Source organism: Artemia franciscana, chromosome 1 (assembly GCF_032884065.1).
Source record: "Artemia franciscana chromosome 1, ASM3288406v1, whole genome shotgun sequence".
Classification (NCBI taxonomy): Eukaryota; Metazoa; Arthropoda; class Branchiopoda; order Anostraca; family Artemiidae; genus Artemia; species Artemia franciscana.
This window is the reverse complement of record NC_088863.1, coordinates 4,433,211-4,447,856: the sequence shown is the minus strand read 5'-3', so window position 1 is coordinate 4,447,856 and position 14,646 is coordinate 4,433,211. Positions and strand designations below refer to the sequence as shown.

General features: G+C 35.0%; 1 protein-coding gene across 4 annotated transcripts in view; it reads right to left on the bottom strand.

Moving 5' to 3' along the window:
• Positions 1 to 14,646, bottom strand: part of LOC136024704 (neuronal acetylcholine receptor subunit alpha-10-like) — a 644,557-nt gene that overhangs the window by 156,930 nt on the left and 472,981 nt on the right. For all 4 annotated transcript variants that reach the window (XM_065700127.1, XM_065700144.1, XM_065700123.1 and 1 more), the window contains exon 3: positions 10,169 to 10,213. In XM_065700127.1, the coding sequence (XP_065556199.1) occupies positions 10,169 to 10,213 (45 nt within the window). The remainder of the gene's footprint in view (positions 1 to 10,168; positions 10,214 to 14,646) is intronic.

The following is a 14,646-nucleotide window of genomic DNA, read 5'->3' as shown; positions in this document are numbered from 1 at the left end:
TTTACTTTTTGGTGCTTTAGGATATAAAAGTGTATTTTTAGATAGTGTTTTATATTTCAATTTTAGTATTTTTAGTCTTTGGGTGCTCTTGTAGTCAATTATTGCCCTTCACACTTACAAAAAGTTACTGCAGTAAATTTGAGGCAAAGATATGATTCTGAAATGAATCCTCAAAATTCCAAACACGGCCTTATGAAATATTTTACCGACAGTATAAACAGTCAGGGATTGGGCTAATGGAATGGTCAAGGGCTTATTTCTACCTCTACTCATACCAATAAAAAATCATACCTTTCATGGTTCAAGCTGTGACATAAAAGAGTGTATAAAAGTGTGTTTTTAAAAAGTCTTTTTATGTTTTAATTTTAGTCTGTTTAGTCTTTGGGTGCTCTTGTAGTCAATTTTCGCCCTTCGCACTTGCAAAAAGTTTACCGCAGTAAATTTGAGGCAAAGATATAATTCTAAAATGAATCCTCAAAATTCCAAACACGGCCTTATAAAATACTTTGTCAACAGTATAAATAGTCAAGGATTGGGCTAATGGAAAGGCAAAGGATCTGTTTCTACCTCTATCATCAAACAGTTCGTGGTAACAAACTGTAGTAAGGAGCGACCCGGCTCAATAGTAACCAAACTCTAAAAAATGGAATTTTAATACCAATAGTTACATCAAAAGAATCGCCTTTTAATGTGATTTTAAATATATAAGTTTCATCAAGATCAATTATACCCATCAAAAGCTACGAGCCTGAGAAAATTTGCCTCATTTTAGAAAATAGGTAGAAACACCCCCTAAAAGTCATACAATCTTAACGAGAATCACATCATCAGATTCAGCGTATCAGAGAACCCTATGGTAGAAGTTTCAAGCTCCTATCTACAAAAATGTGGAATTTTGCATTTTTTGCCAGAAGACAAATCACGGATGCGTGTTTATTTGTTTGTTTGTTTTTTTGTTGTTTTTTCCCCAGGGGGTCATCGTATCGTCCCAGTGGTCCTAGAATCTTGCGAGAGGGCTCATTCTAACGGAATTAAAAGTTCTTGTGTCCTTTTTAAGTGACCAACAAAATTGGAGGGCATCTAGGCCCCCTCCCACGGTCATTTTTTCCCAAAAGTCACCGGATCAAAATTCTGAGATAGCCATTTTATTCGCCGCTGTCGAAAAACCTTATAACTGTGTCTATGGGGTTGACTTACTCCCCCACAGTTCCACTGGGAGGGGCTACAAGTTACAAACTTTGACCAGTGCTTACATATAGTAATGGTTGTTTAGAAATGTACAGACGTTTTCAGGGGAATTTTTTGTTTAGGGGGGAGATTTGAGGGGGAGCTACGTGGGAGGATATTTCCATGGATAAACTTGTCATGGGGGAAGAGAATTTCAATGAAGGGGGCGCAGGGTTTTCTAACATTATTTAAAAAAACAATGAAAGAATAAATATGAAAAGTTTTTTCTACTGAAAATAAGGAGCAGCATTAAAACTTAAAACAAACAAAAAAGATTATGCATATGAGGGGTTTACCTCCTCGTTATACCTCACTCTTTACGCTAAAGTATTTTTAGTAATTTCAGCTATTTATTCTACGACCTTTGTGATTCAGAGGTCATTCTTAAGGAATTAGGACAAAATTTAAGCTTTAGGGTAAAGAGCGAGGTATCGACGAGGGTTGAACCCCCTCATTCACGCAATAAAAACATACGAATATAGACAAGTTTATAAAAAGACAAGTTTTTTTAAATGAAAGTAAGGAACAAAATTAAAACTTAAAACGAACAGAAATTATACCGTATATGAAAGGGACTTTTCCTCCTCAACGCCCCGCTCTTTTACCCTAAAGTTTCTTACTGTTTTAAAAATAGAGTTAAGAGAAAGAGTCAAAGTTTAGCGTAAAGAGCGGGGCGTTGAGGAGGAAAAGTCCCTTTCATATACGGAGTAATTTCTGTTCGTTTTAAGTTTTAATGTTGCTCCTTACTTTCATCTAATTTTTTTTTTCATTTTTATTTAATACGTTTTATGGTTCAAGCTCTGACATGATTAAAATGCAACAAGCTTACCTTTCAGCTAAAAAGCAGGTTGGCTCTATCATCAAGTCATGTCTCGGCTTTTGTGTTCCAATAAATTTTGAAAACCCTCACATTATTCTGATTCAAACAAAGTGTACCATGCCTACTTAATTACTAAAAAGTTGGTGCGTGGTAGCAGGGATGTTTGAAGAGCTATAAGCACCTCTCCGGTCCTCCAATCATGGAGATTAAAATGTTGTACATGCTTACTATTCAAATAAGGTGCTAAGTACCAACCTTTCTGATTAAAAATTGGTAGTATTGGGTTGGGTAGTTCTAGAGGTCATGGACCTACTTTTTCCCCCAGTAAAGCATATTAAAAGCCTATGTATCATTCCAGTTAATACAAAATGTGTCTCCCTGTCTGCTAAAATCTGGTGGACGTCTCGGGGACGTAAGGTTTAAGACTTTATTACAGTGTTTGTTTGTTTTTCGGAAATCAATACGTATGCAAAATTTCAAATAAACCAAGTCACGAGGAGTGGGCGAACATTGTTTCAAAGGTTAGACTGGACAGAAGAAGTTGAAGAAAATTATACAAAAAGTAGCAAAATCTCCACGTTGAAGAATATTTGTTGTCTGTTCAAGTTCTTGAAACATGTGCCAGAATTAAATCAATGTTCCTGCTCTTCCCCTTCTCTGCTTGCTATGACTGGAATCCAACTACCTGTTAAAGATAATTAACAATCTTGTCTTACTTTATAAGCATGGTTGCTGCAATAGCTGCAACTCCTGGTTGCCGCTATTGCAACCTGGAGGTTGCAGTACTACGGCAGGGTTAAGTAGTATAATAACACAAAATAACTGTTTTACGAAGAGACATGGCACCATGGTTAAGATATAGTAATATAAAGGATTTTTAAATACTAGAAGGTAAATTTCACTATAATTTTTAAGTAACCTATTGCTACGCCATGATCATTTGCCTTATTTCGTTGAATTAAACTCTAAGCTCGTCTTTGCATTTTGTTAGGGATTAGATAAAAGAAGCAAGTTTTTTCACCTGAAAGTAAGTCGCAAGTAGGGAGAAATTATCACGTATATGAGAGGGGGTTTTCCTCTCATTAACACCTCCCTCTTCACGCTAAACTTCATTAGTACTTAACAAAAAATATTTACTGTTATAATTAAACCATCCTTGTGTTTCGGGAATCGTTCTTGAAGAATTGGGATAAAATCCAAAGTTTACCGTAGAGAGCATGGTTTTGAGGAGTAGATATCCCCCTCATATGCGTAGAAATTTCTGTTCATTTTAAGTTTTAATGTTGCTCCTTACTTTCAGCTGAAAAAACTTGTTTTTTTTTAATTTAATTTCTTATTGTTTATTAAATAATGCAAGGAAATCTAGATCCATATCCACAGAAAAATTCCCCCTCCCCACAGAAATATCCTCTAGAAAATTCAATCCAGGTGAAAATTTACATCGGACAATTGTCCTTAATATATCCACGCGTAAAATTGAGTCGATAAAGAGAAAGTAAAGACATATAAAAAGAATTGCGCATAGGAATTCTGGCAAATTCCCCCAGTGTAAAATTTCCCTTGAAAAATTCACCCCATGGAAACTTCCCTCCCACGGAAGATTCTTCCCATGGATAAATCCTTCCATCAGAAAATCCCCCACCCAAAAAATGTATGCATACTTCCCAATAACAAATACTACACGTAAACAACTGGCAAATTTTATAACTTAAAGAACTTTCCCCAGCGGCTGCGGGGGTTATGTTATCTTCAAAGGCATGGTTTTATTGGACTTTTGAACTATTATGAACAAAATGGCAATCTCAGAATTTAGATCGGACGATTTTGGGAAAAAAGGACGTGTGAGGGGACTTAGATGCCCTCCAATTTTTTTTAACATTTAAAAAGGGAACTAAAACTTTTAAATTTCGTTCAAATGAACCCTTCCCCGATATTCTACGACCACTGGGTTAGTACAACCATCTTTTGGAGAAAATAAGTCAATCAAAATGTATCCGTGAACTTTTTTCTGAAAAAAAATACAAAATCCCACAGTTTTGCAGATAGGAGCTTGAAGTCTCTAAAGTAGTGTTTTCTGACAAGCTGAATCTTATGGTGTGATTTTTATCATGATTCTTTGACTTTTAGGGGGTTTTATCTCCCTTTTCCAAAAATCAGGCAAATTTTCTCAGGCTCATAAGATTTTAGGGGTAGTACTAAATTTAATGAAACTTATTTATTTGAAATATCATAATAAGTCAATTCTTTTGATACATCTATTGGTATCAAAATTATGTTTTTTTAGAGTTTCGGTTACTATCGAACCACATAGCTCCTTGCTTACAGTTTGTTACCACGAACTATGTTCTATTAGTGTTGGAGAGACCAAGTGTAACTTCCCACTTCCAATTACACCGACAAACAATCATTGCTTGAATCCATTTTAAAAATGAAAAGGCCTGCCCTTCAGCTAGAAAGTCGGTTGGGGTGTTTTCGGACGGGCCATGGGTATACTTTGGTCTTCCAATCTGAAAGGTGGAAAATCCCTGGATGATTTTGCCTCAAATAAGGTGTAAAAGCTTGTGTCGACTGTTATTGTTGATAAAATTGTGTAAAACGTTAAAACTGAAAACTATTGAAATAGAAACGTTAGGAATAGTGTATCTTGTAAATGTCCAATTTTTGTAGTTTAAGGAATCCACACAATTTCTTATTTCACCATAATCGAAATAGCATGAGTTATAGAGGCTACAGTGTGTATTTTGATGTCATTATATTATTCGCAATACAATCAATCTTTAATATTATTAAATACAAAAAGTTTTTTTTTAACTGCAAGTAAGGAGTGACATTAAAACTTAAAACGAACAGAAATTATTTCGTATATGAAAGAGGTTGTCCCCTCCTCAATGCCTCACTCTTTGCGCTTAAGTTTGACTTTTTCTCAAAACTCTACTTTTCAAAACAATAAAAAAGGGAGAAAACAACAAATAAACACGCATCCGTGATCTGTCTTCTGACAAAAAATACAAAATTCCACATTTTTGTAGATGGAAGCTTGAAACTTCTACAGTAGGGTTCTTTGATAAGCTAAATATGATGGTGTAATTTTCGTTAAGATTCAATGACTTTTATGGGGTGTTTCTTCTTATTTTCTATAATAATGGAAATATTCTCAGGCTCGTAACTTTTGACGGGTAAGACAAAACTTGATGAAACTTATATATTTAAAATCGGCATAAAAATTTCATTCTTTTAACGTAAATATTAGCATTAAAAATCCTTTTCTTAGACTTTTGGTTACTATTGAGCCGGGTCACTCCTTACTACAGTTCGTTACCACAAACTGTTTGATCCCATCTGCCACAATCCTGGAATTGCCTTTAAGATTATGCATTAGCGTTGGCATGGTTTTGGACGAGCCATGGGTACACAAATTTTATAATCCAAACAATCAAATAAGAAGGAGAAGAAGAAGGAATATTACTGTAAAACATAGTCTCTACTGAAGTCCCAAAAGTCTAAGACTACTCTATCCTTTTAGAACGCATGACGTTACCAAGCAGATCCTTTTCTTTATACCTAACACGGTCTGAGAAACATACATAATTGTCATCTACTTTTCATGCTTTGTAATCTTCTTATTTGCCAAGTAACCATTATGGAAATTGTAGCAAGCAATAAAGGTTCTCCAAAAAAGAGCTAATAAACTTGAATGGAACATTTCAAGGCACAATAAGTGGCAACGCTCTAGCTTTGCCAATGTAAAGAGTCACGCGCATCCCCTTATATTATTTGTTTCTATACTAGACCACTTCGTAAGGAGGGGATGATCACGGAAACTTAGAAGATTTCTTTGAACAGATATTGAAAGTTCTCGTGCCCTTTTCAACCATAAGAAGGAAAAGGAGAGCAACTAGCTTTGCTTCAGTGCCCTTTTTTCCATCCGCTCACTCTGTACCCCGACGTAATATTGGATAAAAATAGACATAATTATTTTGTCCTTAATTGTCAAAAGGTCCAAAGTATACCTCTGGGAAAGGCAGGGTCCCGCAGGCCTTGGGGCAAGAGCCGTGGATTATGAAATTTGTGGACTAATTGTAGATTGCTTTTACACAAGGAAAAGGAGGGGTATGTTTGGACTGGGTGCCCAGTGGCTCTAAACCTTACGGATTATTCTCTAGATCAAAAGGATCACAATTTGTGTTTGTGGGAGGAAAGAGCCTGAAAATAGGCCAAAATGTTTTTCCCTAATCAGTTTGTAACTAAGAGCCATAATTCTTTAAGCCGTGAGAAACTTAATGCACACAAAATCCTTTTAGATTTTGGTCCCCTCCCACAAATTAGGGCCCAAAAAAGGACCAAAAAACCCTTTCCCCGTACAACGAATAAGTATATATTGTTAAGTCCCTGGCTAGGAAAAACCCACTGCTGAAGGAAAAACAGAAAAGAAATACTAGCAGTCTTAAGAACGAGGCCCAATAAAGAGCCAAAAAAATTTCCCTACTGCTTCCTGTGAAAGTTGTGGTCATAGAAACCTCGCAAAAAGCTTTTTCGATTGGATATTGGAGGTTCTAATGCCCTTCTAAAGAACTGAAAAAGGGAACATGTTTGATTTTGGGCATCCGATTGGCTCGACACTTTCAGGAATCAGTTTTGCCTATACGTAAAACTGAAGAAATCGTGCCACACGTTTACCCCCTGGAAAATAGCCCCTTGAAAATTTCCCCAACCCCACGGAATATATCCCCTGTAAAAACGCCTACGAAAAATACCCTCCACAGAAAATCCTCCCCATGAAAAAAACTTCGAAAATACCCCCTTGGAAAATGGCTCCCTGGAAAAATCCCCCCCGTGGCTGGTTGGTCTCTAATCCCTTTCAACTTACAAGAAAAAAAACTTGAAATCTCAATCTCTAATATAATGAGCACCCTTGGAAGTTTCTGCGACTGTGAGGTGGAGGTGTGAATGGAAATGGGGGATTCCTCGCCCAATACGAAATGAATTCTGCTTATATTGGGGTTTAACGTTACCGTTTACTTTCATAGTAACAGCGTAGACCAAAAATATTCCCAGAGATCAATATGGATTAGATATCAATTTCGCATTTTTGATACGTTTTTATGGCACTTATATTAACCAAGTGACATAGCGATCGTAAATTATGTCGGTCTGTCTGTCGGTCTGTCAGTCCCGGTTTTGCTACTTTAGGCACTTCCAGATAAGCTAGGACGGTGAAATTTGGCAGGCGTGTCAGGAACCGGACCAGATTAAATTAGAAATAGTTTTCCCGAATTGTTTTCCCGATTTAACCATCTGGAGGAAGTGGGGGCCGGTTAATTCGGAAAAAATAGAAAAATGAAGTATTTTTAACTTACGAACGGTTGATGATATCTTAATGAAATTTTATGTTTAGAAGGGTATCGTGTCTCAGAGTTCTTAATTTGAATCCCGACCAGATCCAGTGACATTGGGGGGAGTTGGAGGGGCGGAACCTAAAATCTTGGAAAACGCTTAGAGTACAGGGATCGGGATGAAACTTGGTGGGAAAAATAAGCGAAAGGCCTAGATACGGGATTGACAAAACCGGAATGGACCTGCTCTCTTTGGGGGAGTTGGGGGGGGCTGATTAAAAAAATTAGAAAAAATGAGGTATTTTTGACTTACGAAAGAGTGATCGTATCTTAATGAAATTTCATATTTAGAAGGATCTCGAAACTCAGATCTCTTATTTTAAATCCCGACTCGATCCAGTGTCATTAGGGGCGGGGGGGACCGGAAATCTTGGAAAACGCTTAAAGCGGAGAGATCAGGATGAAACTTGGTGGAAAGAATAAGCACAAGTCCAAGATAGCTGACTGACATAACCGGACCGGATCCACTCTCTTTGGTGGAGTTGGGGGGGGGGGGGGGGTAATTCGGAAAAATTAGAAAAACTGAGGTATTTGTAACTTACGAACGGGTGATCAGATCTTAATTAAATTTGATATCTAGAAGGATCTTGTGCTTTAGAACTCTCATTTTAAATCCCGGCCAGATCCAGTGACATTGAAGGGAGTTACAGGGGGAAACCGGAAATCTTGGAAAACGTGAAAATAGAGGTATCTTACGAATGGGTGATCGGATCTTAATGAAACTTGATATATATCAGAATTTTATGTCTCAGATGCTCCAGACGATTTTCAATTCGAATCGGGTCCAAGGACATAGGGGGTTGGAGGGGGGAAACAGAAATCTTAGAAAACGCTTAGAGTGGAGAGATCGGGATGAAACTTGATGGGAAGAATAAGCACAAGTTATAGATACGATATTGATATCATTGGTACGGATCCGTTCTCTTTGGGGGAGCTGGGGGTTGTTAATTTGGAAAAAATTGAAAAATTGAGGTATTTTTAACTTAAGAATGGATGACCGGATCTTAATGAAATTTGATAATTAGAAGGAACTCATGTCTCAAAGCTCTTCTTTCAAATCCCGACCAGATCTGTTGAAGTTAGGGGGAGTTAGATGGGGAAAACGGAAATCTTGGAAAACGTTTATAAATGTCGTAGATACGTAATTGACGTAACCGGACTGGATCCGCTCTCTTTGGGGGAGTTAGGTGGTGGGGTTCAGTGCTTTGGCGAGTTTGGTGCTTCTGGACGTGGTAGGACGATGAAATTGGTAGGCGTGTCAGAGACCTGTACAAATTTACTTGATAAAGTTGTTTTCCCCGATTCGACCATCTGGGAAGCTGAAAGGAGAAGAAAAATTAGAAAAATTGAGGTATCTTTAACTTAAGAATGGGCGATTGGATCTTAATGAATTTAGATATTTAGAAGGACCTCGTGACTCAGAGCTCTTATTTTAAATCTCGACCGGCATTAAGCCTCTGATTTTCCTTTTAAAGCAATCTATTGATTCTTAGAATTTTTCTAGAGCTCATACCATATGAGCTCTTGGCTCTTGGCTCTTCTGACCTTGTCACAAGTGCCATATGAGATGCCAAGAGCTCTTAGCTCTTGTTTAAGTTTCTTTGTATCCCCCCTTCGAAGCCGCCTCTCCAACAAAATCTTGGATATGACCTATATATCATATAGGGAACTATATATATATATATATATATATATATATATATATATATATATATATATATATATATATATATATATATATATATATATATATTATATATATATATATATATATATATATATATATATATATATATATATATATATATATATTTATATATATGTATATATATATATATATATATATATATATATATATATATATATATATATATATATATATATATATATATATATATATATATTTATATATATGTATATATATATATATATATATAGGGAACTATACTATATATACATATAGGGAACTATATATCAATTTCTACCTTCACCCCCTTCTCGTCTCTCACCTTCTCGAAATAATACTGTATCTATCTGATGAGAGCTGTGATGATTTGGCATTAAATGAACCCTTTGACATATCTCCCTCGCTCCCAAATTACACCAAACTACAAAACAATCAGAAAGCCCTGTTGTAGTAGTTTAAGTGTCAATTTGCCCATTGCTTATATTTAGTATTTGTTATTTGGAAACATAGGAACATTTTTCATATGGGAGTTGCCTATGGGGGGAGGGATTATCTGGGGGAATTTTCAGTAGGTAGTAAATTTTTTAGAATACTTTCCTTTCAACGATGAGGTATTTTCCGTGGAGGGGGGTGTAGTTTCCAATGGGAGTATTTTCTGGGGGGTCCGGGTGGTTTTTTTCGCAGAGAGGATTTTCCGGGGGGGTATTTTTCAGGGGGTATTTTCTGAGGAGGCTGCAAACACCTATAACCGAGAAAACTTACCTAGTTTGTTGAATATTACCCATGATATAAATTACACTGCTAGGAATAAGGAGAAATGGTACTCCCATCAAAATAATTTTCCATCGGTGTCCCGAAAATATTCCAGTTCTTCTGATATTTCTTTACCTTACATAAACTTTAATAAGAACCAGAAAAAAATCTAATCAGTGAAATAACAAAAAAGTCATCGATAAATAGGAAGAATTGTCGACAATGAACTTGTTTTAACTAAAATAAATGCAAATAATACAAGAATATGCAATATAAATCGATGCTCACCTGATTTAGCCAGCAATTCGTAGTGAGTATTTGATTTCTCTCATCCTGAAAAACAGACGGAAATAAAAATTTTAATTGTGCAAACTTTTTAAGGCATACAAGAGATTCCATGCCCAAATGATGTGTTTGGTAAGCCACCTAGTTTAACCAATGGATTTTATGTATATACTAGGCCTGACTTACATGGATCCTCGGGTGGCTTTGACAGACCAAACCTCTCATATAGGCGGTTCTCAAATCGATATGCAATACAATCTTTTGTGAATTGGAGCTGGACCAGAATACGGATTTTGCAGTTTGCTAAAACCTTGCTCAATCACAATTTATGAGGTTTTAAAGATTTACCAATACATTTCCTAAATTTAGAAAAATATTAATTTGGCTTAAAATTCTACTCGAATAACAGGAATTGTGTTTTCAAAACTAAAAAATGAGAAAAACTGAATGTAGACAATTAAGGTATAATGTTGTTTTATCAAAACTACAAAAGGTTGTAGACTGTAGTATCAACTATTTAAACCAAAGTATGGGGAACTTACAAGAAAAATCATCATTGCCATCAACCGTTTGGCGCTTCTAGTCATTTTCTTTAGTATGATAATAAGTAAATTTACTTTAGTATGATAATAAGGAAATTTACTTTAGTAAGAGATATATTATCTCAGTTTCTGAAAAATATAACTTTTACGAAGCATAATTTTCACAAATTTTTCGAAGCATAAATTTACGATTACGAAGCATGTCAAGAAAGGCTAAGTGCTAGATGAAACTGTTCTTTTTAAGATATTAGCGCTCCTGTGAGTTAATCACACTCCTTAGGTTTTAACTAATGACTCTTAATTTTCACGAAAATATTTCAAAAATAAGAATTGACCAAAAAATGATAAAACAAAAAAAAAGCCAAAAACAGGAGATTGAATCAAACTTGAAATATTTTTAAGAAGCCAATTTGTGATGTCTGTTCTAAAATGCAATACAATATTCTTCATGCCTAAGGACACCAAAAACTTATTGAGAGCTCTTTTCCTATGATTCTGAGACTAATATCAAAACTAGTACTGAATCTTGAATTTGTATTTTCTCTGTTTTCTATGTTTTAAAAACTTGGTCATATTGGCCACTGAACGATTCATGCTACTATAATCAATGACAACCCATTGCAGTGCCAAGCCGCCAGTAATATCCCCTCAATCTATTTAAGCAGACCCATATACCATTACTTTAAACGGGCCCATATTCCATTACTTTAAGCAGGCTCATATACAAATGTGCTATTCAAGTTGCTAGTCCCTCGTACCCAGCTAAAAACTTCTAGGAGAGATTTAACATTATCTTTGAACAAAAATATGCATACTCTCTTGAAGATACTCTTCAATGGTTACAAGAAAGCCCATGGTGCTATCACAATTTCCGGAGCAATAAGAACATTCTTGGAAATGCATGCCAGATATTCTTTCTGAAGCAATGTCATCATTCTGAGCTCACAGTGCCCCATTGTGTAAGATATCTCAGACAAATATTTTGATTTAAAACAATGACTATAGAAGTTATTTTCATTAGATGAAGTGAGCTTAATCTAAGAGGATTTCTAAACGGAATCTTAATAAGTACTCTAATATACAAGAGGTTTGTGATCTATATATTTTTATTATATGCTTAGCGGATGATATAAATAAATTAGTGTGATTTTTTCCATAAGAAAATGATGTTTTTAGTGACGTTCTTTTACTTAGTTTTCTTATTGAATTTTGGAAACTGAAATCTTTCAACATTTTGTTCGTGTCATGAAATCACGTTAAATATACATATAGCAAAAAAATTACCTGTAATATTTTAAAAGTACAAAGTAAAGATGTTGTAAGCACGTCATTCGTAATTCTTCTATTAGAAAAGCTATGTTTATAGTGAAAGTTCTAAATATTGTTTTTTTTGGGGGGTAGGACAGAACTATTTAGGGACTTAGAATTTTATATTTTTTTGAACTTAGAATTTTTCTTGAACTTAGAAATTTGAACTTAATTTTTAGAAACTTTAAGATAAATGAATATTGATACGAATTTTTAATTCCAGGCCAATGAGCGTTTCTTTCTTTCCGGGAAAGTCCAAATTCCCTTAAGTTCTTTTTTATAGCCTCATTGAAATGATGTATGTACGCTAACCATGATTTTTCTTTTTTTAAATATCAAGAAATTGTGTATTCATGACAAAGTTATCGTAGTATTGATGGCTGATCAAGAGAAATATTTGAATTATGAAACAAGTATTAATGGGAATCTTATTGGAAATATATGCATGCTTTGTCATCAAGAGAAATATTTGAATTATGAAACAAGTATTAATGGGAATCTTATTGGAAATATATGCATGCTTTGTCATGACAGTGGGGAATTAACTTCCTTTGGAGTGTGTAAGAATTTCAATCTTCGGAAAGGTGGATATGTGAGACTGAGATCTCCAGAATTGATAATGCTTAAAGAGAATGCAAGCATGACACTAATAGTTGACGACGAAGGTCAACTTCTTGCTACTACTGCTGGTAACACGGTACCCGTTGATAGACCTTATCACCCTCTTTCTGGTATAAGCATTCAAAAGAAGACAAGAATAAGACAGGCGGTACTATTCTCCCAATAGTATAAGCTATGTCTTATCTATGAGCCGAAACTATAATCTATGTAAAAATAATGTCGGTATAGACTATAAAATCGTAAATAAAATAAAAATAGAATTAGCAGATAGTATCACTAAGGAATATAAAGACAACCCGCTGAAAAACAAAGCATCGCCTGAGATTTTTTTTTGGAACTAGGCATTTTTTAAATCTCTTAAAGTGACAACACGGACAATTACTAAAGAAAAAGTTAATAATAAGTAAATGAGAATCATGAATTAATCTATATCTAAAAAAAGTCCCAATCAGGAAGAGTCTCTTCTGACATTTTGGATAGAATGTGGTATACATTCTTGCAAGGACAGAGGTCTGACTTTTCCTCTTCGATAATGTGAATTTTACAATTGTATCAGGGACAATCATGTACAAGTGTACCTTTTGAAAACTGATATATACAGACTACAAGACACTTTAAATGCACTGTGAAATATATTAAAGACACTAATTTGAACCAATATGTGAAAATAGTGCGATAAGTATAGTACGGTAAGTGTGATAAGTTATTATTGTTTCTTTGAAAATAAGAAAGTTTTGGAATAATAAAAAATAGAATCTGAGATAGGTTAACAGGGTTTTAACATAACCTTAAAGAGATGAGCAGGATTTTTACCTAAGTCCAAATACAGACACAAAGACAGATATACACAAACATACACACACACACACACACACACACACACACACACACACACACACACACACACACACACACACACACACACACACACACACACACACACACACACACACACAGAGATACACACACACACACAAACATACACACAACACACACGCACACACATATATATACACACACACACACACATACACACACAAACACACATACACACACATACACGGTTTTTTTCTATGCAGCTGCCTTAATGGTATTCTGTGACTGATCATCGACAGTACCTAGTTTATTGTATGTTTTTAATCAGTGTTTTTGTATATTTGAAGGCTAAACACGTGACTAGAATATATGAAAATGAATTTATTGGTTTGAAATCTGAAGAACATGAAGAATTTAAATGTTATCACTGGAAAGTGAACTATAATATGTTTGACTATGATAAAAGCTTGCGGAGCATTACACTACGTTATCTGAACCGACTGGATTGTATGACCTATTGATTATACCTTATAATAAAAATAGTAAAGAACTGACAACTGTTCAGGAAGAAGTCAGAAAAAAATATAAAAAAAAATTCGGAATGGAGGCGCTTTATATAAGGGGCATTGTACCTTCAAATAAACTTTTGATCAAAAACTGTGACCCTAGGATTCCAGTTTTCAATTTAGAAGAATTTAAATACCCCAAACTTGAAGGAGCTTATCTCTGTCCTGAAGATGAGGCTAAGTTCTTCGCATAGTGGATACCAAGGGAAACAACTGATCGTGAAATGTGTATCCAACACAATAAAAGCATGGTATATCGTAAGACCCTGTTTTATGGTTGTGTAATTGTAGACTGTAAGCAATAAACATTGCTTATAAGCAATTACCGGAAGCAATCACAGAGCCTGTTTCAAATTACCACCCCATGAAAGCTCATGATTACAACGATGATCTCGGAAAAGGAGGTACGGCATGCTAGAAAGAGATTATTAAGAGATACAAGAAAAATGAAAGATAAAGATAATAAGGATCACCCTATAGGAATTCTTCACAGTTCTTGAGAAGAATTCATCATCATTCTAAAAAAGCTCTCATTGATCAATTTTTGCCAAATCTCGTTCCTGATGACATTTTTAAGAATTTTTGGCTGTTATTTTATGCAATAAATATTTTTTCACCATATTAGTTT